At 43.8% G+C, this 22,542-nt stretch overlaps 2 protein-coding genes and 1 long non-coding RNA gene across 3 annotated transcripts in view; 2 read left to right on the top strand and 1 right to left on the bottom strand.

Moving 5' to 3' along the window:
• The window catches only part of LOC139023449 (uncharacterized), a 763,591-nt gene that overhangs the window by 576,669 nt on the left and 164,380 nt on the right, over positions 1-22,542 (top strand). The window lies entirely within an intron of this gene.
• On the top strand, positions 1,644-14,491 carry mep1bb (meprin A subunit beta b). The gene is made up of 14 exons (XM_023976840.2): positions 1,644-1,791; positions 2,042-2,060; positions 2,158-2,208; positions 2,306-2,349; positions 2,587-2,665; positions 5,198-5,315; positions 6,900-7,078; positions 8,450-8,668; positions 9,435-9,587; positions 9,858-10,073; positions 10,305-10,772; positions 11,122-11,304; positions 13,366-13,525; positions 13,925-14,491. Exons 1-14 carry the CDS (start codon positions 1,720-1,722, stop codon positions 14,148-14,150), a joined length of 2,187 nt encoding a protein of 728 aa, XP_023832608.1. The 5' UTR covers positions 1,644-1,719; the 3' UTR covers positions 14,151-14,491.
• The window catches only part of LOC111956712 (PH domain leucine-rich repeat protein phosphatase 1-like), a 71,875-nt gene continuing 64,699 nt past the window's right edge, over positions 15,367-22,542 (bottom strand). Inside the window, 8 exon segments of the mRNA XM_023977251.1 lie at positions 15,367-17,915; positions 18,546-18,774; positions 18,875-19,069; positions 19,412-19,525; positions 19,649-19,779; positions 19,898-20,060; positions 20,204-20,404; positions 21,235-21,390. Of these exon segments, the coding sequence (XP_023833019.1) occupies positions 16,647-17,915; positions 18,546-18,774; positions 18,875-19,069; positions 19,412-19,525; positions 19,649-19,779; positions 19,898-20,060; positions 20,204-20,404; positions 21,235-21,390 (2,458 nt within the window). The 3' untranslated portion in view covers positions 15,367-16,646.

The following is a 22,542-nucleotide window of genomic DNA, read 5'->3' as shown; positions in this document are numbered from 1 at the left end:
GCTGGAGGATGTTGCAGGCAGCAGAACGTTCTCCACGGCGTCTCCAGACTCTGTCACGTCTGTCACATGTGCGTGTGCCACCTGCTTTCATCTATGAAGAGCACAGTGCGCCAGTGACGAATTTGCCAATCTTGGTGTTCTCTGGCAAATGCCAAACGTCTGCACGGTGTTGGGCTGTAAGCACAACTCCCACCTGTGGACGTCGGGCCCTCATACCACCCTCATGGAAGTCTGTTTCTTTTTTTTCTTTTTCTTTTAAAATTTTCTCCCATTTTCTCCCCAATTTTCGTGGTATCCAATCGCTAGTAATTACTATCTTGTCTCATCGCTACAACTCCCGTACGGGCTCGGGAGAGACGAAGGTCGAAAGCCATGCGTCCTTCGAGGCACAACCCAACCAATCCGCACTGCTTCTTAACACAGCGCGCCTCTAACCCGGAAGCCAGCCGCACCAATGGTGTCGGAGGAAACACCGTGTACCTGGCCCCCTTGGTTAGCGTGCACTGCGCCCGGCCCGCCACAGGAGTCGCTGGAGCGCGATGAGACAAGGATATCCCTACCGGCCAAACCCTCCCTAACCCGGACGACGCTATGCCAATTGTGCGTCGCCCCACGGACCTCCCGGTCGCGGCCGGCTGCGACAGAGCCTGGGCGCGAACCCAGAGACTCTGGTGGTAGTAGGTAGGTACTCTAGTGCCCTAGACCACTGCGCCACCGGGAGGCCCCATGGAGTCTGTTTCTGACCATTTGAGCAGACACATGCACATTTGTGGCCTGCTGGAGGTCATTTTGCAGGGCTCTGGCAGTGCTCCTCCTGCTCCTCCTTGCACAAAGGCGGAGGTAGCGGTCCTGCTGCTGGGTTGTTGCCCTCCTACGGCCTCCTCCACGTCTCCTGATGTACTGGCCTGTCTCCTGGTAGCGCCTCCATGCTCTGGACACTATGCTGACAGACACAGCAAACCTTCTTGCCACAGCTCGCATTGATGTGCCATCCTGGATGAGCTGCACTACCTGAGCCACTTGTGTGGTTGTAGACTCCGTCTCATGCTACCACTAGAGTGAAAGCACCGCCAGCATTCAAAAGTGACCAAAACATCAGCCAGGAAGCTAGGAACTGAGAAGTGGTCCTGTGGTCACCACCTGCAGAACCACTCCTTTATTGGGGGTGTCTTGCTAATTGCCTATAATTTCCACCTGTTGTCTATTCCATTTGCACAACAGCATGTGAAATTGGTTGTCAATCAGTGTTGCTTCCTAAGTGGACAGTTTGATTTCACAGAAGTGTGATTGACTTGGAGTTACATTGTGTTGTTTAAGTGTTCCCTTTATTTTTTTGAGCAGTGTATATATATATTAGTATACCATTTTATTTTAATTTGAGCGTACAATATAGCTCCGTAATTGTATTAAGTATTTTATAGTATTTTTTGATAATCTTTATCAAGGGGAACAATAATTCTGGACCTGACTGTACATGTGTGTATGTAGAGGTGTGTGTTTATGTGTGTGTGAAAAGGTGTGTGGACAAGTCATCTGAGTCGACCGTAGGTGAATTATGACACTTTTTTTCTTGCTCTGTCAATTATTGATCTTGCAATCACATGTACTTTTATCTGGTCCATCGGACTAGCTTAGCACCTTTTACAAGTCTTTCTGAGAGGCCAAGGCTACTAATTCTTAGTGTTCCACACTAAGGGGTTCTTTGACTAGGGAGTAAACATGGGAAGGAGAACTACATATTTATTCATCCTCCATATTTCATGGATCTTATGTGAAAATGTCTTATCTCTGGTAAAGTTATGTTGCATTTATCTGTTTATTTATATATTGGTGAAAATTAAATACATGTCTCAAAGAAACAAAAATATAATATTAGTACTGGTATTGAATGGTTTTCTTTGTTATTGAGATACTGTAATATGATTTATGTTGACCTACTTTGCATATTCATTTAAAATTAGTATAATGCCTAATTTGCATTGTTACAATGGTCACTCACTTTCTCTAAACACTGGTACCTTTTCCCTCTGTTGCTTGTCAGCCTACACCAAGAGTTTTAGGCAAGTGGAGTTTCTTATTTTCTTTTCAATATTTCAAATAGAATGTCACCTATTCAAAGCTTTCATTTACTGTATGTCCTTTACATTTATTCTACAGAATACGATGTGGATGGTGGAAGGGACATGGACATCTTTGATATCAATGAAGGTTTGTCAGTTAGGATGTTACTTAATCTTGTTTCAAATAACTCAATGGGAGTTTCATAGCAGCGTGCTGTGTGTGTGTGTGTGCTTGGTCCTAACAGAGGCTGGGTTAAACCTGGTGGAGGGGGATATTGAGCTTGATGAGGTGAGTTAATAAGTACTTCTGCTGGTCTTAACTTTAACAATGACATCTTATATCAAGCATAGAAATAGAAAGACAAGAACGGGGAAGTTCCATTGATTGCAGACCACAGCAATTTAACTGCACCTTCATGGGCTTGGGCAATTATATTTCCAAGATATCAGCTCACTGCCCAGGCTTAACAGAACTAAATGATTTATTATTTCTTTTTTTGTCAAATGTAATCTACGGCTGACTCAGAAACAAGGCCGGAATTCTATAATAGGGGATCAATACAGATGGCCAAAGACTGTTCCCTACTACTTTGAGGATGACTTGGGTAAGACCATATATGTATATACAATATAATACATACATACAGTGCATTCGGAAAGTATTCAGACCCCTTGACGTTACAGCCTTATTCTAAAATTGATTACATTGCCTCATCAATCTCAACACAATACCCCATAATGACAAAGGGAAAACATGTTCTTAGAATTTTTTGCAAATGTATAAAAAATTACAAAACAGAAATACCTTATTTACGTAAGTATTCAGACCCTTTGCTACGAGACACAATATTGAGCTCAGTTGCATCCTGTTTCAATTGATCAGCCTTGAGATGTTTCTACAACTTGATTGGAGTCCACCTGTGGTAAATTCAAATGATTGGACATGATTTGGAAAGRCACACACCTGTCTATATAAGGTCCCACAGTTGACAGTGCAAGTCAGAGCACAAGCCTGCTTGGAGTTTGCCCAAAGGCACCTAAAGGACTCTCAGACCATGAAAAACAGGATTCTCTGGTCTGATGAAACCAAGATTGAACTCTTTGCCCTGAATGCCAAGTGTCACATTTGGAGGAAATCTGGCACCATCCCTAAAGTGACGCATGGTGCTGGCAGCATCATGCTGTGGGGATGTTTTTCTGCGGCAGGGACTGGGAGACTAGTCAGGATCAAGCGAAAGATGAAATAAGCAAAGTACAGAGAGATCCTTAGGGAAAACCTGCTCCAGAGCGCTCAGGACCTCAGACTGGGGCGAAGATTCACCTTCCAACAGGACAACAACCCTAAGCACACAGCCAAGACAATGCAGGAATGGCTTCGGGACAAGTCTCTGAATGTCCTTGAGTGGCCCAGCCAGAGCCTGGACTTGAACCCAATCTAGTATCTCTGGAGAGGCCTGAAAATAGCTGTGCAGCTACGCTCTCCATCCAACCTGACAGAGCTTAAGAGGATCTGAAACTCCCCAAGTACAGGTGTGCCAAGCTTGTAGCATCATGCCCAAGAAGACTCAAGCCTGTAATCGCTGCTAAAGGTGTTTCAACCAAGTACTGAGTAAAGGGTCTGAATACTTATGTAAATGTTACATTTCAGATTTACATTTGTAATATATAACTGTTTTTGCTTTGTCATCATGGGGTATTATGTGTAGATTGATAAGGCGGAAAAAAATGATTTAATAAATTTTAGAATAATGCTGTTACGTAGGGGTCTGAATACTTTCTGAATGCACTGTACATCTACACTGAACAAAAATATAAACACATCATTTAAAGTGTTGCTCCCATGTTTCATGAGCTGAAATAAAATATCCCAGAAATGTTGCATATGCATAAAAAGCTTATTTCTCTCAAGTTTTGTGCACAAATTTCTTTACATCCCTGTTAGTGAACATTTCTGCTTTGCCACGATAATCCATACACCTGACAGGTGTGGCATATCAAGAAGCTGATCGAACAGCATGATCATTACACAGGTGCATCTTGTGCTGAAGACAACACAAGGTCACTCTAAAATGTGCAGTTTTGTCCTACATGACAATGCCACAGATTACTCAAGTTTTGAGGGAGCGTGCAATTGGCATGCTGACTGCAGGAATGTCCACCAGAGCTGTTGCCAGAGAATTTAATTTTAATTTCTTTACCATAAGCAACGTCGTTTTGGAGAATTTGGCAGTACGTCCAACCGGCCTCACAACCACAGACCACTTGTATGGCGGTTTGCTGATGTCAATGTTGTGAACAGAGTGTCCCATGGTGGTGGTGGGGTTATGATATAGGCAGTTATTAGCTACAGACAACAAACACAATTGCATTTGATCAATGGCAATATGTATGCACAGAGATACCGTGATGTGATCCTGAGGGGCCATTGTTATGCCATTCATCCGCCGCCATCACCTCATGTTTCAGCATGATAATGCACGGCTCCATGTTGCAAGGATCTGTACACAATTCCTGGAAGCTGAAAATGTCCCAATTCTTCCATGGCCTGCATACTCACTAGACATGTCACCCACTGAGCATGTTTGGGATGCTCTGGATCGATGTGTACTACAGCATGTCCCAGTTCCCGCCAATATCCAGCAACTTCGCACAGCTATTGAAGAGGAGTGGGACAACATTCCACAGGACACAATAAACAGCCTGATCAACTCTATGCGAAGGAGATGTGTTGCGCTGCATGAGGTAAATGGTGGTACACGCACCAGATACTGACTGGTTCTGATCCACACCCCTACCTTTTTCAAGGTATCTATGACCAACAGATGCATATCTGTCTTCTCAGTCATGTGAAATCCATAGATTAGTAAATGTTTTCAATTGACTGATTTCTTTATATGAACTGTAACTCAGTAAAATCTTTGAGATTGTTGCGTTTATATTTTTGCTTAGTATAATACACATTCACTTTCTGAGACATGTTTTTGGTTCTAAAGGTTGACCATTTAAGAGGGGCAATACATGAATTTACGCAATGATACTATTTTATGGTCCATTGCTTGAAATAGGCCATGTGGCGTAGTCTTCAATTGAATGTGTAATTTCATGGTTACAAGACATATCTTCTATTCACACCACAGAGATCAATGCAAAAGGTGTTATCCTGAAGGCCTTTGAACAGTACCGGCTGAAGACCTGCATCGACTTCAACCCTTGGGAGGGAGAGCACAACTACATTTCCATTTTCAAAGGAAGCGGGTACTGTAAGCTGTTATGGACTGCTCTGTTTTTATGTTGATTTATAATGCTTCTACATTGTGCTTTCAAGATACTGAACATACATGACTGCATAAAATGTATATACAGTACCAGTCAAAAGCATTCCAAGTGAAGCTGGTTGAGAGAATGCCAAGAGTGTGCAAAACTGTCATCAAGGCAAAGGGTGGCTACTTTGAAGAATCTCAAATATAAAATATATTTAGAATTGTTTAAAACATTTTTGCTTACTATATGATTCCATATGTGTTATTTCATAGTTTTGATGTCTTCACTATTATTCTACAATGTAGAAAATAGTAAAAATAAAGAAAATCCCTGGAATGACTAGTACTGTATATATACACTACCGTTCAAAAGTTTGGGGTCACTTAGAAATGTCCTTGTTTTTGAAAGAAATGCATATTTTTTGGTCCATTGAACTAACATCAAATTGATCAGAAATACAGTGTAGACATTGTTAATGTTGTAAATGACTATGACTGAGAAACAGACGCCTCACAAGTCCTCAACTGGCAGCTTCATTAAATAGTACCCTCAAAACACCAGTCTCAATGTCAACAGTGAAGACACGACTCCGGGATGCTGGCCTTCTAGGCAGAGTTCCTCTATTCAGTGTCTGTGTTCTTTTGCCCATTAATCTTTTATTTTTATTGGACAATCTGAGATATGGCTTTTTCTTTGCAACTCTGCCTAGAAGGCCAGCATCCCGGAGTTGCCTCTTCACTGTTGACGTTGAGACTGGTGTTTTGCGGGTACTATTTAAAGAAGCTGCCAGTTGAGGACTTGTGAGGCGTCTGTTTCTCAAACTAGACACCATAATGTACTTGTCCTCTTGCTCAGTTGTGCACCGGGGCCTCCCACTCCTCTTTCTATTCTGGTTAGAGCCAGTTTGCGCTGTTCTGTGAAGGGAGTGTAGTACACAGCGTTGTACGAGATCTTCAGTTTCTTGGAAATTTCTCGCATGGAATAGCCTTCATTTCTCAGAACAAGAATAGACTGATGAGTTTCAGAAAAAAGGGCTTTGTTTCTGGCAATTTTGTGCCTGTAGTCGAACCCACAAATGCTGATGCTCCAGATACTCAACTAGACTAAAGAAGGCCAGTTCTATTGCTTCTTTAATCAGAACAATAGTTTTCAGCTGTGCTAACATAATTGCAAAGGGTTTTCTAATGATCAATTAGTCTATTAAAATGATAAACTTGGATTAGCTGACACAATGTGCCATTGGAACACAGGAGTGATGGTTGCTGATAATGGGCCTCTGTACGCCTATATACATATTCCATGAAAAATCTTTAGTTTCCAGCCACAATGGTCATTTACAACATTAACAATATCTACACTGTATTTCTGATCAATTTTATGTTATTTTAATGGACAAGAAAAATGTTTTTTTTTCAAAAACAAGGACATTTCTCAGTGATCACAAACCTTTGAACGGTAGTGTATATATTTTATTTTGGAAGGATGTGCCCATGGAAAAAGAAAGTTAGGCTGTAGTATAGCCTTTGAGTTTGTATTATAATAACGCTCAACAATGTTTTCTGGTTGTCTCTCTTTCAGTTGTTTCTCATCTGTGGGTAACCAACATGTGGGGAAACAGAGGTTGTCCATCGGGACCAATTGTGACCGCATTGCGACCATCGAACACGAATTCCTCCATGCACTGGGTTTCTGGCATGAGCAGTCACGGTCGGACCGCGATGACTACGTCACCATCCTGTGGGACCGCATCTCTGAGGGTACTGAACCTCTAAACCTATGGTAACCCTAACCATAATGCTTACCCCTAACCCTCTGACTCCAAAATGTAGGGGTTAGGGTTATGGCTAAGGTTAGGGTTGTACCAGGTAAGAGCTGTCAAATACACAAGCAGCTCCCGGCATTATACCTAAAGCGGACATTGCCATTGGCTGCACGGAGTCGCATTAAGAGAGCCATGCAGCCTTGATTACAAGTTTGACTGTAATGTGAGATGTAATCTACACCATGATTGTTTAGTTAAATGTTTTTCGATTTGAATGTCATTATTTCTATATAGCCTATACTTTCTCATTCTGAACTTCTGACGCGAGTGGGACGGGTGTGGCTTCGTGACAATAACCACACGAGCAACAGCTCTAATTTGACAGCTCTAACACAGTTACACCAACTGTGCAGGTGTTGGATATCGCCGATTAACGCTTGATCTGATTGAATCTAGGCTATTCCCACTAGGGTAAAAATGGGTTTAATCAACATTGTTTCAACGTCATGATGTTGAATCAACGTGGAAAACTGATTGAATTTGTAAAAAGTCATCAACGTAAATAGATTTTTTTTACTCAACTTTTAACCTAAATCCAATGACATTGTGATTTCACGTTAGTTGAAAATTCAACCAAATGTAAATCAAAACTAGACGTTGAGCTGAGGTCGGTTCCCGGTGGGGTGTTTCTTACTGTACATGCCTGGATGTATGTCATCAGAAACATGGTGATTGGATTTCTTGGAATAACATATCGTCTGGACAAACAGTAATCTGTTTTCTTCCCACAAGCATATTACAATATGTCAACATGACAACCAAAAGTCAAATTAGTGTTAGCCTGACCAAACAGGCCCACCCACAGTGTACACTAGTTGTTCATTAATCTTGACCTTTCCCAAGAGCTATAAGCTATGTGATCAGGACAAACAAATGTCTTATTGCGCTGATCGACTGCCTAATCCTCTCAGACAAACATGCAAAGGGCACCATATAAGCATCAACGGAAATTTAAAGTGAAATTTGAGATTAGTGCATGGTCTAAATCATTAATATCAAGTCATTCATTTCATGTAATTGAAGGTGAAAGAGCAGCGACATGATTGTTAAGATTCCAGTCAGCATCTTGTCATCCACATGAAGCCCTAACCCTACAGATCTGCCATTGGAGACATTCTTTGTCTCGCTAACATTTTGGGGTTGAAGGCTTATTACAGTACATGTCAATTCAGGAGACAAATTGAAATTCCAAGGCTAGATTTGAAGAAGTGAGTAAATTGGCTGATTTGAACCCTCCAACCCAACTGAACTCTCTCTCCCTCACTTCCGCTCCCCCCACCCTCTGTCTCCCTACCACAATCTCCAGGTAAGGAACACAACTTCAACACGTACAATGACACCATGTCCAGTTCTCTGGGTGTCCCCTACGACTACGGTTCCATGATGCACTACAGTAAGACTGCGTTCAGGAACGGTACCGAGCCCACAATCGTCACCAAGATCCCCGCCTTCGCTGATGTCATCGGTCAGCGCATGGAGTTCAGTGATAATGACCTGCTCAAGCTACGGCGCCTCTACAACTGCAGTAAGACTCAGTCACTTTAGGCCTCTACAACTGCAGTAAGACTCAGTCACTTTAGGCCTCTACAACTGCAGTTAAAGACTTCCGTCACTTTAAGGCTCTACAACTGCAGTAAGACTCAGTCACTAGGCCTCTACAACTGCAGTAAGACTCAGTCACTTTAGGCCTCTACAACTGCAGTAAGACTCAGTCACTTTAGGCCTCTACAACTGCAGTAAGACACAGGAACATTAGGCCTCTACAACTGCAGTAAGACACAGGAACATTAGGCTGTACAACTGCAGTAAGACTCAGGCCATGTTCAAGAGCATCAGTCTGCTCAGTCAGTGATCAACAACTGTCTGAGCAGACTGACTGATCTACCAAGTAAGTAGTAAGACATACTCACATTGACCTGCTGATCTAACAATTTATTTGATGGAGGCTGTAATTCAGTCAAACCAACAGTGCAGGAGACTTCCTTTGCTGGAATGTCACATTTGTGCTATTAAACTGATATTTGAATTACAGTGATTAGTTAGGTGATATGTTGAAAGCAAAACTCTGGTTGATTTTAATGAAAGGAGCTCTTTTGGAAAAACAGGAACAGCAGGATCTTTCTGCAGTGTATATTTGATTGAGAACCCTAGTGGATTATCAAACGTGGTTGGGTACATGGTACTGCATGGGTACATGGTAAACCTAGATAAAAACGTTTACAGCAGGTCAAAGTTTTCCTATGATTGCTGTTCAGCTGATGGCGATTACATATATGTGTCCTTTGATCCAGCACGCTCCTCCACTTTCCTGGACACCTGCGACTTTGAGAGGGAGAACATCTGTGGTATGATCCAGGGGCCGGGGGACCAGGCAGAATGGACTAGGGTGACCCAGGCGCCTGGCGGGCCCAATATGGACTACTCCAACATGGGCAAATGCACCGGTGAGCACCCCCTCAGTACACACCAACCACAAAACAACACTATCAACCTCCCATCCTCAGTACCTGACAGGGCAGATCACTATCAGCTATATTCTTATCTTACAGTCCAAAGGGTGATCAAAGGTCCAGTTACAAATAAGACCTAGAGTTTTTCCCCTGACTATGTTACCTGGTTAGTAAAACTCTGAGCCCTAACTATAGGCTAAAGTTATAGGCTGACGCTACTTAACAATCCAATGGAAAATGTATACTGATATCCATTGTTCACAGGCTCAGGCTACTTCATGCACTTGAGCACTGCCACAGGCAAACCAGCAGACACAGCCAGGCTGGAGAGCAGACTGTTCTACCCCAAGAGAGGCTACCAGTGCCTGCAGTTCTTCCTCTACAACGGTGGTGGCGCCAACGATCAGCTGGTGATCCTTGTCCGAGAGTACGATGAAGCCCACCCCAACGGGACCCTGCGTGTTATTCAGCCCATAGTTGGTAACATCTCTAACATATTGTCTCTAACATCTCTAACATATTGTCTCTAACATAACTAACATCTGTTACATCAACCTATAGACATTCAAATAATCTGTTATTAGTTTAGACCCATCATATTGGTTTTTCTTAACCTGTATAATGCGTATAACATATGATATACTGTAAATTCTACACAACAATATTCTCTGTACTGTATTTATAAACGTATTGGTTTCCTCTTTCTCCCAGCACCACCTCAAGACCTATGGCACCTGCACCATGTGAGCCTGAACGTGGCTAAGAAGTTCCGGGTGGTGTTCGAGGGTATCAAGGGTGACGCCCCCTCCACAGGTGGTCTCTCCCTGGACGACATCAACCTCTCCGAGACTACCTGCCCCGACCACGTGTGGCGGGTGAAGAACTTCAGCCACATCATGGAGACCACTCCTAACGACAAACCCATCTACAGCCCCCCGTTCAAGTCCAGAGAGGGCTACAGCTTCCAGATGGGGCTCTACCCCAGTGGGAAGGAGGGCTACCCGGGGGAGCTTTCTGCCTACGCCCACCTGGTGACCATGACCGGTGACACAGAGGTGCGGAAGTGGCCGTGCCCGTGGAAACAGATGACCATGATGCTGTTTGACCAGAACCCAGACATCATGAGGCGTATGAACAACCAGCGCAGTGTCACCACCGATCCTACTAAGAAACTCAGTGGTCAGTCCAGGTCCAGTATTCATTAAGCATCTTAGACTGGGAGTGTTGGATCAGGTTCCCCCTATCCATGTAATATTTTTCATTATTATCTGAAAGGCTAAACTGATCCTAGGACAGTGCCCTTCTGAAATGCCTAATTAATTTGGACCAAGACAAGTGCAGAACGATTTGAAACCCAGGGATTTACTTTAACATAGTGAGTTAAATTCCAGTGTGAAATTAATGGATTTACCATTATTTTCTGAGATGTTCCACCTGGTTTTGCATTGACTTAAAGTAGTAGTCTTCTTATTTCATAGATGAAGTCATGTAGAGTATATTGAGAAAGATCTGTGTTTTTACCTTTCAGAGACTTCAGAGCTGTTCTTCTGGGATGACCCTCGTAAGGTGGGCGTTGAAGTGTCAGAGGCGGACGGGACCAAATATTTTCGTGGGCCGGGTGCCGGGACAACCGCGTACCTCACCCATGGCAGGGCCAAGAGCAGGGACTTCATCAAGGGGGGAGACGCCATCTTCCTGCTTACCATGGAGGGTAAGAAGTTCTGAAACGTTACCCTGGTCCCAGATTTGTTCGTGATGTATTGCCAACTCCTATGGTCAGTCATGACAAAAGTTAGTCTGGTTCCAGATCTGTTTGGTCATTGTCAGTGGTGTAAGTAAAAATAATTGAAAGTAATACTTAAGTATTTTTTGGGGGTATCTGTACAACTTTGACTTTTACTTCGCTACATTCCTACAGACAGTTATGTACTTTTTACACCATACATTTTCCCTGACACCCAAAAGTACTCATTACATTGTGAATGCTTAACAGAACAGGACAACTGTCTAATTCACACACTTATCAAGAGAACATCCCTACTGCCTCTGATCTGGTGGACTCACTCAACACATGCATCGTTTGTAAATGATGTCTGAGTGTTAGAGCACGACCCTGGCTATCCGTAAATTAAAAAAAACAAGAAAAATGATGCCGTCTGGTTTGCGTTTATATAAGGAATTTTATATGATTTCTAGTTTTACTTTTGATACTTAAGTATATTTTAGTAATTACATTTACTTTTGATACATAAATATATTTAAAACCAAGTACTTTTAGACTTTTACTTAAGTAGTATTTTACTGGGTGACTCACTTTTACTTGAGTCATTTTCTATTAAGGTATCTTTACTTTTACTCAAGTATGAAAATTGGGTACTTTTTCCACCAATGGTCATTGCTGCGTTTGACACGATCACACAAACAGATCTGGAACCAGGCTACTGAAAATACATTTTTATCAAAAACATGCTAAAAGCATTCTCTACATTCTCTGAAAGCATGATACATTGTCTCTCTGTTTTGCATAACCATGTTCAAATATACTCATCTGTATGATCCCACCAGTGGAGGCTGCTGAGGGGAGAACGGCTCATAATAATGGCTGGAACGGAGCGAATGGAATGGCATCAAACCATGTGTTTGATGTTTTGATACAATTCCACTCATTCCTCTACAGCCATAACCACAAGCCTGTCCTCCCCAATTAAGGTACCACCAACCTCCTGTGGATCCACCATCATATCCCATTAAGGCCTAGATTCAATCAGATCAAGTGTTAACTCGCGATAGCCGACACCCGCAAGTTGGCGTTTCGGCGGTGTCAGAAGTGTTACTGCGCTAGAGCTGCTGCTCGTGTGGTCATTGTCACAAAGCCACACCTCTCCCACTCGCGTTAGAAGTTCTGAATAAGATAGTGTAGGCTATATAGAAATAATGACACTCAAGTTGAAAATCATTAAACAAAATAATGAGGATTTCTATCAGCCTAATCAAGGTTTAGATAACATCTCACATTCTATTGCGAACTTGTAAATAAGGCTGCATGGGATTTCTGTTAATTCAACTCTGTGCAGCCAATGGCAATGTCCACTTTAGGTATAATGCCAGGAGCCACAGAGATCCACCTCAGACACCGCCAAAACAACCGCTATGCAGTGGGTCAGCTAGCCCTTACACTGCCTTGTTGATGATTATCATCACACTCAATCATGGGTTGTGGTTTTCCATCTATTTAAAGGTTGGCTTTGGGCAAAAACGCAAAAATAATGGCTTTAAACTATAACTGACCATTCCACCATCATACCAGGGAATTTAATGCTTAAACCCTCAAATGTATGAATAAGATATTTGGTTACAGAAGTGCCATTCTTACCAACCTCTACAGCTTCCATCCAAAAACAAATGACGTCAACACATACTGGAGGAGTTACTGGCTAGCTACAGTGGCTAGCTTAGCTAACGAACTAGCTACGCTGGTCACGGTGCGCATGACCAGAATGACACATCGAGAACCACCAAAGGAACACCTTATTTCTGTTTGAAAATTGAGAAAGGGGCGGAGTTAGACTGTTTCTCGTGGCCAAAGTCGACTGTGATGTCCACATCACGTGATTCATTACCAATTCACACCCATTCGCCATTTCTATAATCAATCATGCTACCCAATCCCATCCCAGTGTCTGTAGGCCAACATTCATTTCTATGTTAGTACTATGTGTACTGTACCTCATTCTCATTATATACATGCCCCCTCCCCCCTATCTGTCTTCAGATGTGTCACATCTTACGGTGACCCAGCCCGTACCCTCCTCCACATTGCCACCAGTCACCACGGTTACCACCGCCATATTGCCACCAACTGACCCTTGCACTAAGGTCACATGTGGGAATGAGGGAGTCTGTGTGGTGGATGCTGGAAATGCTCTTTGCAGGTGAGGACACTTTATTATCGAGGCTTGTCCCACAATACAATGGTCTGAAATTCAATCATCCATACTGAATTCTATTTCTCTCTCTTTCGCTCTGTTCTTCTCTCTGCATTGATAACCACAGCTTGATTCTCTCCTTTTATTATCTTGCTCCAGCTGTGCAGATACAAATTATTCCCTCTGTTTCCTCAGAATGCTCAGTCTTACCCTTTACACATACACACACAGCCCAGCAGGCAAAACTGGTTGTATAATGACATCATTACAACCAGTGTTGCCTGTGTATTGACTCCCACTTTCTCCCCCTCTATATAGATGTGCCGTGTTAGAGCTATCTTTCTCTCTCCCTATCCAGATGTGCAGTGGGTAGATTGGTGACTCTCTCTCTCGGTCCCTCTCTAGGTGTGCAGTTGGTGACGACTGGTGGTACTATGGAGAGAGTTGTCAGTATCAGGGTTCCACCCAGGACACGATGACCACAGCGCTTATAGCCTCTTTCTCTGTGCTGGGTGGCATGTTGGTGGTGACTGCAGTCAGTGTGGTGTGTGTGAAGAGGAAAAACAAGAACAGCGGAGGTGGAGGAGACAGGGGCACCTCCATGTCCAATGTCACCGTCACAGGAATGTAATGTTTTTTTCCCTGCCAGAACCAAATCTATTCATGGCCAGCATTAAGTAGATGAAGAAGTTAACTGCAAAAGTTACAACTCCTTCAAATATAAAATTACAAAAGATCTACTGGAAATTCCACTTAATGTCTCATCCCAATAATTATCTGCCTATCAGCCATGTATTTTGATCAGCCTGTTCATTTTACATGAATTGTAGTTTCTTTGTGTATGTAAATCTCCAATTATTTGTTTCTGTCTTAAATCGGATTACTTTTCTTGTGTTAAATGTTAATTTAATTTATGTTTAAACACTTGAAAGGGGGAAGTGCTCTACAAGCCTCGTTYTTTTTTTTTTTTTACCTCTCGCACAGGTTATTGTCATTTACCTTAACATCCCATTGTTTTGTATTTTCTTGTGTGCAAATAAAAAAAAATCATAAATATGCTATGAAGTGTACGTACAGTATTGTTCAGGGCATATGCTACATTAGTGTTGCTGTCATGTCATTCTCATATCAGACTCTTAATAGTTTTAAATGGAGATAATCTGAAATGTTTTTTTCTTTAGTTGCAGTCATGGAATGGAAGGCATTAGGGGCATAACTATAATAAGTGGTTCTATAGTTAGTCTGATAAGAAATGAATGAGATGCTAATATAAACATTTGACAACATTGACCTCTTCTGGTCATAAGGTGCACATACACCTGTGATTTTCGAATTAGGGCTCTATTCAATAAGTAGCACTGAAGTGCTGTGTTGTAGCCCGATTGCCTCTAAATGTCAATGTTCCCGCGTTAGCAGACACGGCATTCACGATAAACGCTACATATGTCAGCTCAATTGGAAATTACCTTTAAATTTCAAGCGTGCTATAGAGCCAAACTTCAGCTATACAGATTGAATAGAGTCCTTACTCAAACTACAGCTATAGTATGACACAGGTGCAACAAGAGATTATTATCCTGCATTTCTGGATAACAGTAATGTAAAAATTGTACATTTTAAATTGTATTGTGAAGTCTAATTGAATGCTATCAGCTATACTTCTGGCTGTTTTTTGGTTTATATGAACTTAAAATTGTATGACCTTTGCACTTGCATCTGCAAAATACAAGAGGGCCATACATTGAAAAAGGGGAGGAATACTGAGAGAAATGATTGTATATCAGTTGCACACAGAAGAGAGAATTTAAAATTTAACCGCAAAATATAAAATACCACTAGAACAAAGCTTACAAATGTAAGATTTATTATACCAAAGACAGGAACGTTTGTGTGGTTTACTTTCCATGTGGATAATATAGCATTTGTTTGCATTACTGAACTGGACACAGTCATGCCGGTGATAACAGTTAGGCGGGCAGTGGGACGGAATACTGTGTGTATGTATGTTGTGAGCACATTAGAGGGAGTGCTGACTAACCAAGATGTAAGTATCAACAGAACTGAATGAATTGTGTGTGCTTGTACTGTATAATAGGGTGGGTGTACTGTGTATGCACGTATCTGTGTGTGTATTGAACATGTCTCTGAGTGTATGTGTCTACGAGAAAAAGGTGAGATCTCCAAAATGGCGAAACCAGGTCTGACCCACACCCCCTCCACACCACTAAATCCATCCACAGACATACGGGTACACAGTTCCTTTAAAAGCATCAGTATTTCTCTTATTTACAATCATTGGGGGGAAAAAAATCACAATTTCTCTCAGAGAAGATTAGTAAAAGTGACTAGGTCACCATAAAGAGTATGCAACTCCTAAGAGTTAGTCTTTCAAATTTCTACAAAAATGTCTATGCCTTTTGTACAGGCCAAGAGCCATGATTTACTGAAGAAATACAGTTTTATTAAGTGCCTCATCTACAACAGTTAAGCGTGGTATTATTAGTGTGTACCATTCAAATGTATTTCATTGATAATAAAAAAGATTGTTCTCCATGTTTCATTTAACAAGGTTTTTTTCAGCAACTTAATTTTCTTTACATTAAAAGATATGGTAAGTAAAAAAAACAACGGAATCATATCCATAACTGTGTGTTGTGATAGGCTAACCCTTTTGCAGAGAGACTAGTGTTGATTACATAGATACTCATTGGTTCGTTGACTAATGTAAAAACAACGTTCCGCACAGTCTGTCTGTGAGTAGTAGTGGAACTACTTTGGACCATAAAAGGTGTGTCCATAAGTAGCATACCCAATAGGGTTGGGTTATCTTAAAGGGCTCATTTGCATGTCCTATTCTATAGGCCACTTTGGGGAAAGGGGTGGAGCAGGTTACAGTGCTTGGTACTCCAGTGCTGTGGTCTCAGGAAAGGGGTTGAGTGATTGTAGTCTGTAGACATCTCAGCAAGGTGCTGTTTTTCAGATACATAGGTTACTCAGCTAGTCCGAAGACTCTGTAGCGATTCTCCACTGTAGGGATTTCGGGGTGTGTCCTAATTCTCTGCAGAAACAGTGGTAAATTGTTGTAAATGCAGTAGGGGGTGTGTATGGCTGCTCAGAGGGGTGTGTCCTAGTAGTCTGCAGGCTGGTCGGGACTAGGTGCTTTCTGTTGCTTCTGCTGATGCTGCTTCATGATCTCCTTGACCTCCTCCACTAGCTCTGGAGGGATGATGAACTGGTCGTCCGGGTCGGGCTGGGCGGGTGCCGTGAAGTATCCCCCTCCCTTCTTAGATGGGGCGTCTGCTGCCACTTCGATCAGGTTGTGGCTCTTCTCCTGAGGGGCCACAGAGCCGTTCCCCCTCCTCTTCCCCATTGCCTTCCCGTCATCACCCGGTCTGCCGCAGCCCACTGACCAGCCCTCTTCTCTATCCTCCCTCATATCCGCCTCCCCCAGGGTCAGCTCCACCCCTTCCTCCAGGGGTTCCGGGGTGCAGGGTGGAGGAGGTGGAGGATTGGCCAGCAAGCGTTCCTGTCCTGACGATGATGATGATGATAAAGAGGCCTCAACCCTAAGGCAGTGGATATCGGCCTCCACCTCCACTCTGCTCCCGTTGGAGAAGACCCCGGCGATGGGCTCCTCGTCCTCACTGTCCAGCCCGTTGTCAGATAGTGCACTGGAGAAGGTGGCGCTGGACAGCTGCCTCTGGAAGGATCTGGTCAGACAGGCAGGGTGGAGAGCACAGCAGCCCCGGGCAGGGAGCTCCGAGCCTGGGTGAGGGTAGGGGCAGGGCTGGGCGGCGTGCTGGGCCTGGAGGGAGAGCTGGTGGGCCTGGTGGTGCAGGTGGAGCTGGTGGTGGTGGGGCTGTTCGTGCAGCAGCCCCAGGGAACTCTGAGGAGGCTCGTCAGAGGAGGCCGTGGATCCCACCTCGCTGCTCATCTCACTAGTACTGATCTCACTGCTGATCTCACTGCAGGAGGACGGGTGGACAGGGAGGGAGCCATCCCCGGTGGGTCGCTCCTTTATCGACGAACCCCCCAAAGAGGGGTAGCCGCCCAATCCAGGGCTGGGGGGCGGCTGGGGATGGTCTCTGCAGCAGCAGCAGTCCTCACTCACAGAGAGCTGCACCACCACGGCACAGAGACTGTCGGTGCAGCCGTAGCCCTGGGCCAGCGTACACAGCTTCTTGGCTGCAGCCAGGCCGTCTGGGACATTACGCACCGCCTCCACCGCCTCCGACGGTGACACGGCATCCCACAAGCCACGGCTTCCCAGGATGAAGAACTCGTCCTGCGGGGTGAGGGTTACCGTGCAGACGTAGGGCCGTGGGATCACCGCTGGGTACAGGAAGGAATATCCCATGATGCGGGTGGAGTCTGTCACTCCATTCACCTTGTTGTCCTAGAGGAGTAGAAGGAGACGATTACTTGTCCAACAGAAACCGCTATTCTGCCGTATCCCAACCCCTCGCAGAAACACACACACAGTATGTTTAGAGTGGGAGCTGTTCTAACACATTCCCCAATCCTCACACATACAGATTAAAGCTCAGGCCAAAATTGTATTAAAAGAGTCATTAAGTGTGGTATCAATGATGAACTTGACTTCAAAATCCCATACCCTTCGGGGTTATAGAATTGAACATGAAATGGAATTGAAGTGCATCAGAAGCATTTGGAGCAGTACTTTAAATTAACATCCTCATATACACTGCCACACTCCCACCCACAAGCAGAATACACTCTTAACCCCTCCTCCCCCTCCATACACACACACACTTGTTTTTCTATCCTCGTGGGGACCTACAATTTATTTCCATAACCCCTAACCCTTATGCCTAACCCTAAACCTAATTGCAACCCTAACCCCTAAGCTCAAAATAGTTTTTGTCCTCGTGGGGACGTGGTAAATGTCCCCATAAGGGACATTTTTCCTTGCTTTACTATCCTTGTGGGGATTTTTCGGGAGTTCAGGTGCCCACAAGGATATAAGAACAAGGTAACACACACACACAAACCCCTTCCTGTGTACCTCAGTGATGATGGCGTTGTGTTGTCTGATGCGTCGGTACTCTTCCTCCAGGCCTACGTTGTGCAGCAGGGAGAGGGGCAGTGGTTTGCCGTCGCGACACAGGATGGCCTGGCACTTTCCCACGTTGGCAGCGGTGAGGGTGAAGCAGCCGCCCGGGTCGGTGGGGTCGTGTCTGATGTGGCACAGGGCCGCCGAGCCACCCAGCTTCTGCCCTGCCGTACCCAGCTTTCTGTGGCACAGAGAGAGAACAGGAGAAGGTTCAATTTCTGATACTGTCTAAATAAGAAGTGTGTGTGTGTGTGTGTGTGTGTGTGTGTGTCCATACTAACCTCTGCATGACGAGGAAGGTGTTGGTCATGTAGTCTTCTTCACTCTTGGTCTTGTGTAGCTCCTCAGCCAGCACATCGTTCATGGTACACTGCAGCAGGTAGGGCACTTCCACATTCCTATCTCCATCAAACACCCCATAGAGGGCCTCACGACTCCCACCAAAACTGTTCACCGACAGGGCAGCCACACACAGCCTGAGAGAGAGAGAGAGAGAGATAGGAATACGTGCAAAACGTTAATAATATTCCCTTGAGGTTGTTGAGAGTTTAAGACTTACTGTAGCTCCACAGCATTGCATCTCTCTCTCACAGCTGTCACACACACAAACGCATTGACATGTGGATGCACCCACATCCCCAGCCTATGGTTTCACACACTAACTCTACTGCCCCCACATTGACCTCACCGACTGACGTGTTCCTTTTAGTCGCCATGGTAACTTTGCTTGTTTTTCACACATGAAAGCTCTCCCATGGTGACCCATATGGTTCACACATGATGTGTATGTATGATGTAGCCTTGTGTATGTTACTCACTTGTTCTTGACACCCGAGGCTTCTGTGTAACCATGACTCCACACAGCCGGCCCACCTGATGCCTCATTGGTTGAGAAGGTCGGGGGCGGGTCGATGCGGAAACAGCGGATGTTACTGCAACAAAGAGCAGAGAGGATACTTAATAAAAAGATCACAGTGCAGGAACAGGTACACAGACAAACTAAAGAATTAAATTCATCTTTACTCACAATTTGTCTACACTAATAAAAGACTTACTTGAGTTGTTCCAGGGTTTTGTGGTCTAGGTTGAGGCGAGGGTTGCCACTCAGGTCCAGCTCCTGGAGTTTAGGAGGCAGGTTCTCAGGCAGGCTGATCTCACTCAGCTCATTACAGCTCAGATCTACACACTGTGGAGAGGAGAGGGTTAAAACACACAGAAATATACAACCATCCTCACAAGCACACATGAATATACATGCACTCACACACATGCGYGCGCACGTCCTACCTGCCTGACTGTCCTACCTTCATCTCCATAAGCTGCATGACCTCAGGGAAGACTTCTATGGTGTTGGAGTGGGCGATGAGTGTGTGCATGCGTCTGCAGTTCATGATGGTGGTGGGCACCGTCTTGAGCCTGTTCCCACTCAGGTCCACCTCCTCCAGCTCCTCCAACTTTGCCATTTTACTACAGAGGAGGAAAAGTCAGTGAATATGTACCTAGAAGAGACAGTATATTGTAATAGTGGTAGAAAAAGAAAAATGAGAGTTACAACAGTTATTTTATGTGTGTGTGTGTATACAGTATGTAGCCTACATCTATCCACTCACCTGGCAGGGAAGGTGTGCAGGTAGTTGTAGGCCATGTGTAGTACTCGGAGGTGTGTGTGTCCCGTCAGTAAGGAAACACACTTATCAGTCAGTCGGTTGTTGGTGAGGTACAGTTCCTGGAGGATGCTGTTGCTCTCCTCTGATAGGCTGGAGGGAGGCAGGTGCTCTAGCTTATTGGCCGAGGCATTCAGGCACCGCAAACTGAAACAGGAAGTGAGCCCTAGTGTCAGTCTTTCAACCATTACACATATTCTGCCGGTGTAATAAATTGTCACAGTTAGTATTAACATGTTTAGTAAATAACTGGGTAATAATTCACCTCTTGTCATCATGCTCTATTGAAACAAACAACACAGATCATATTTTATCTCAACAATACCAGCATGTAATTCATACATTTTTTTAACACACTGAATGAGTTTCATTCGCTACCATGTAATCACATTCATTGAAGTTTTAACATCCTATATTATAGTGTTCAAAATATTAGGAAAAACTGCTCTTTCCAGGACATAGTCTGACCAGGTGAATCCAGGTGAAAGCTATGATCCCTTATTGATGTCACCTGTTAAATCCACTTCAATCAGTGTAGATRAAGGGGAGGAGACAGGTTAAAGAAGGATTTTTAAGCCTTGAGACAACTGAAACATGGATTGTGTATGTGTGCCATTCAGAGGGTGAATGGGCAAGACAACAGATATAAGTGCCTTTGAACTGGGTATGGTAGTAGGTGCCAGGCGCACTGGTTTGAATGTGTCAAGAACTGCAACGCTGCTGGGTTTTTCACACTCAACAGTTCCCGTGTGTATCAAGAATGGTCCACCACCCAAAGGATATCCAGCCAACTTGACACAACTGTGGGAAGCATTGGAGTCAACATGGACCAGCATCCCTGTTGAACGCTTTTGACACTTTGTAGTCCATGCCCTGATGAATTGAGGCTGTTCTGATGGCAAAAGGGAGTGCAACTCAATATTAGGAAGGTGTTCCTAATGTTTTGTACACAGTGTATGTCTATAATATTGTGTTACCTGTCAGATTTGAGGAAGAGGTTGCAGGGAAGCTCTGCTAGCTGGTTGTGTTGTACGTCTAACACCTCCAGTAGTGGGCGCTCTATTCTCTCAGGCAGCTTCTGCAGGTGGTTGTGTCCTGCACTCAGCTTCCTCAGACTGCTGCTACACAGCAACCTGCCAGTAGGGGGGAGTGGAGAGACATCAGTATAACAATCAGTAACCGCATCACTGTAACAATGGGCTGCATCTCAATAGTCAGTCAGACAGGGGTGAAACAAGAGCTGCATCTCAATAGCCTAAAGTGGCTTCCTCTTCTCCTTTCTGCCCTCTGCACTAATAAAAAAGTTAAGAACAGGAAAGGTGAAATAACAGGGGAGGGTAGTGCTTTTATTTCCTGGGTTCACATTCACCTATTTGCAGGTTTTACTATATCATTTCTTCCATTCTATACAATTATCTTACCTAGACTTGCCTAGAACACATTGCAATGAATAATTGCATTATTGTTATCAAGCAAGTACAGAATTCTACTCTAGGCTGTAAACTGCAGTGAATATGTTATTTGAATAACGGGCAAAAGCCCTGTGATTTGAATGTGGGTCAGTTGTTAGTCTACTCTCAACAGTGTATAAGGTCTCGAAAGGCAGTGTAGAAGGTCAGTCTGGCTGTGTTTTCAGTTATGATACTGAGAAATGTGCTGTTGCATCATTATTTTCCTAAACCATCCGATAATAATCTGGCCACATACAGCAGGCCCAGTTATTCAGGAAAGCTTAAAGTTAAGATTCACCCATTTTGAATGTTATATTGTTTTTGGTGCATCTCTGAGCAATGTTATATTGATTGCCTGGGTCAATTCATGTTTCCATGTGTATTTGAGATATTGCCGTTCAAGCAGGAAGACATTTGGCCGGTACCACGTAGCATTGAGATAAAGTCGCTCTCACTAAACTGGAAGTGAATATCGAACACGACTTTTAGATCACAAAAACGTCTATCATACATGTCAGATTTCAATACTGGCCAATGTCATAACGAGGTACGTCGTCTTCTCTCCAATGAGCCATTGATTATATTTTAGCGATTTTCCTACCCGAGAAATTAGCAATTTAACAGAGGGTATAACACATTTCTCATATTTGTCTGCCTCTTCAGTCCAGGGTGCATTGCATGGTGCCGTTGTGGATGTCAGACTCCACTCTGTGAGGCACATCGATCTGCAGGTTGAACATTGTGAGATTGTAGACTCCTAAATTGGAATTGCAGTTTGTTTAGGAGATTTTACAGCTAATTAGCTACATGCTGATATTGACTTTGGTATTATTG

The sequence above is a fragment of the Salvelinus sp. IW2-2015 genome, linkage group LG32, assembly GCF_002910315.2.
Source record: "Salvelinus sp. IW2-2015 linkage group LG32, ASM291031v2, whole genome shotgun sequence".
NCBI lineage: Eukaryota > Metazoa > Chordata > Actinopteri > Salmoniformes > Salmonidae > Salvelinus > Salvelinus sp. IW2-2015.
Note: the sequence above shows the minus strand (reverse complement) of the source record. Positions and strands in the feature narration are given on the sequence as shown.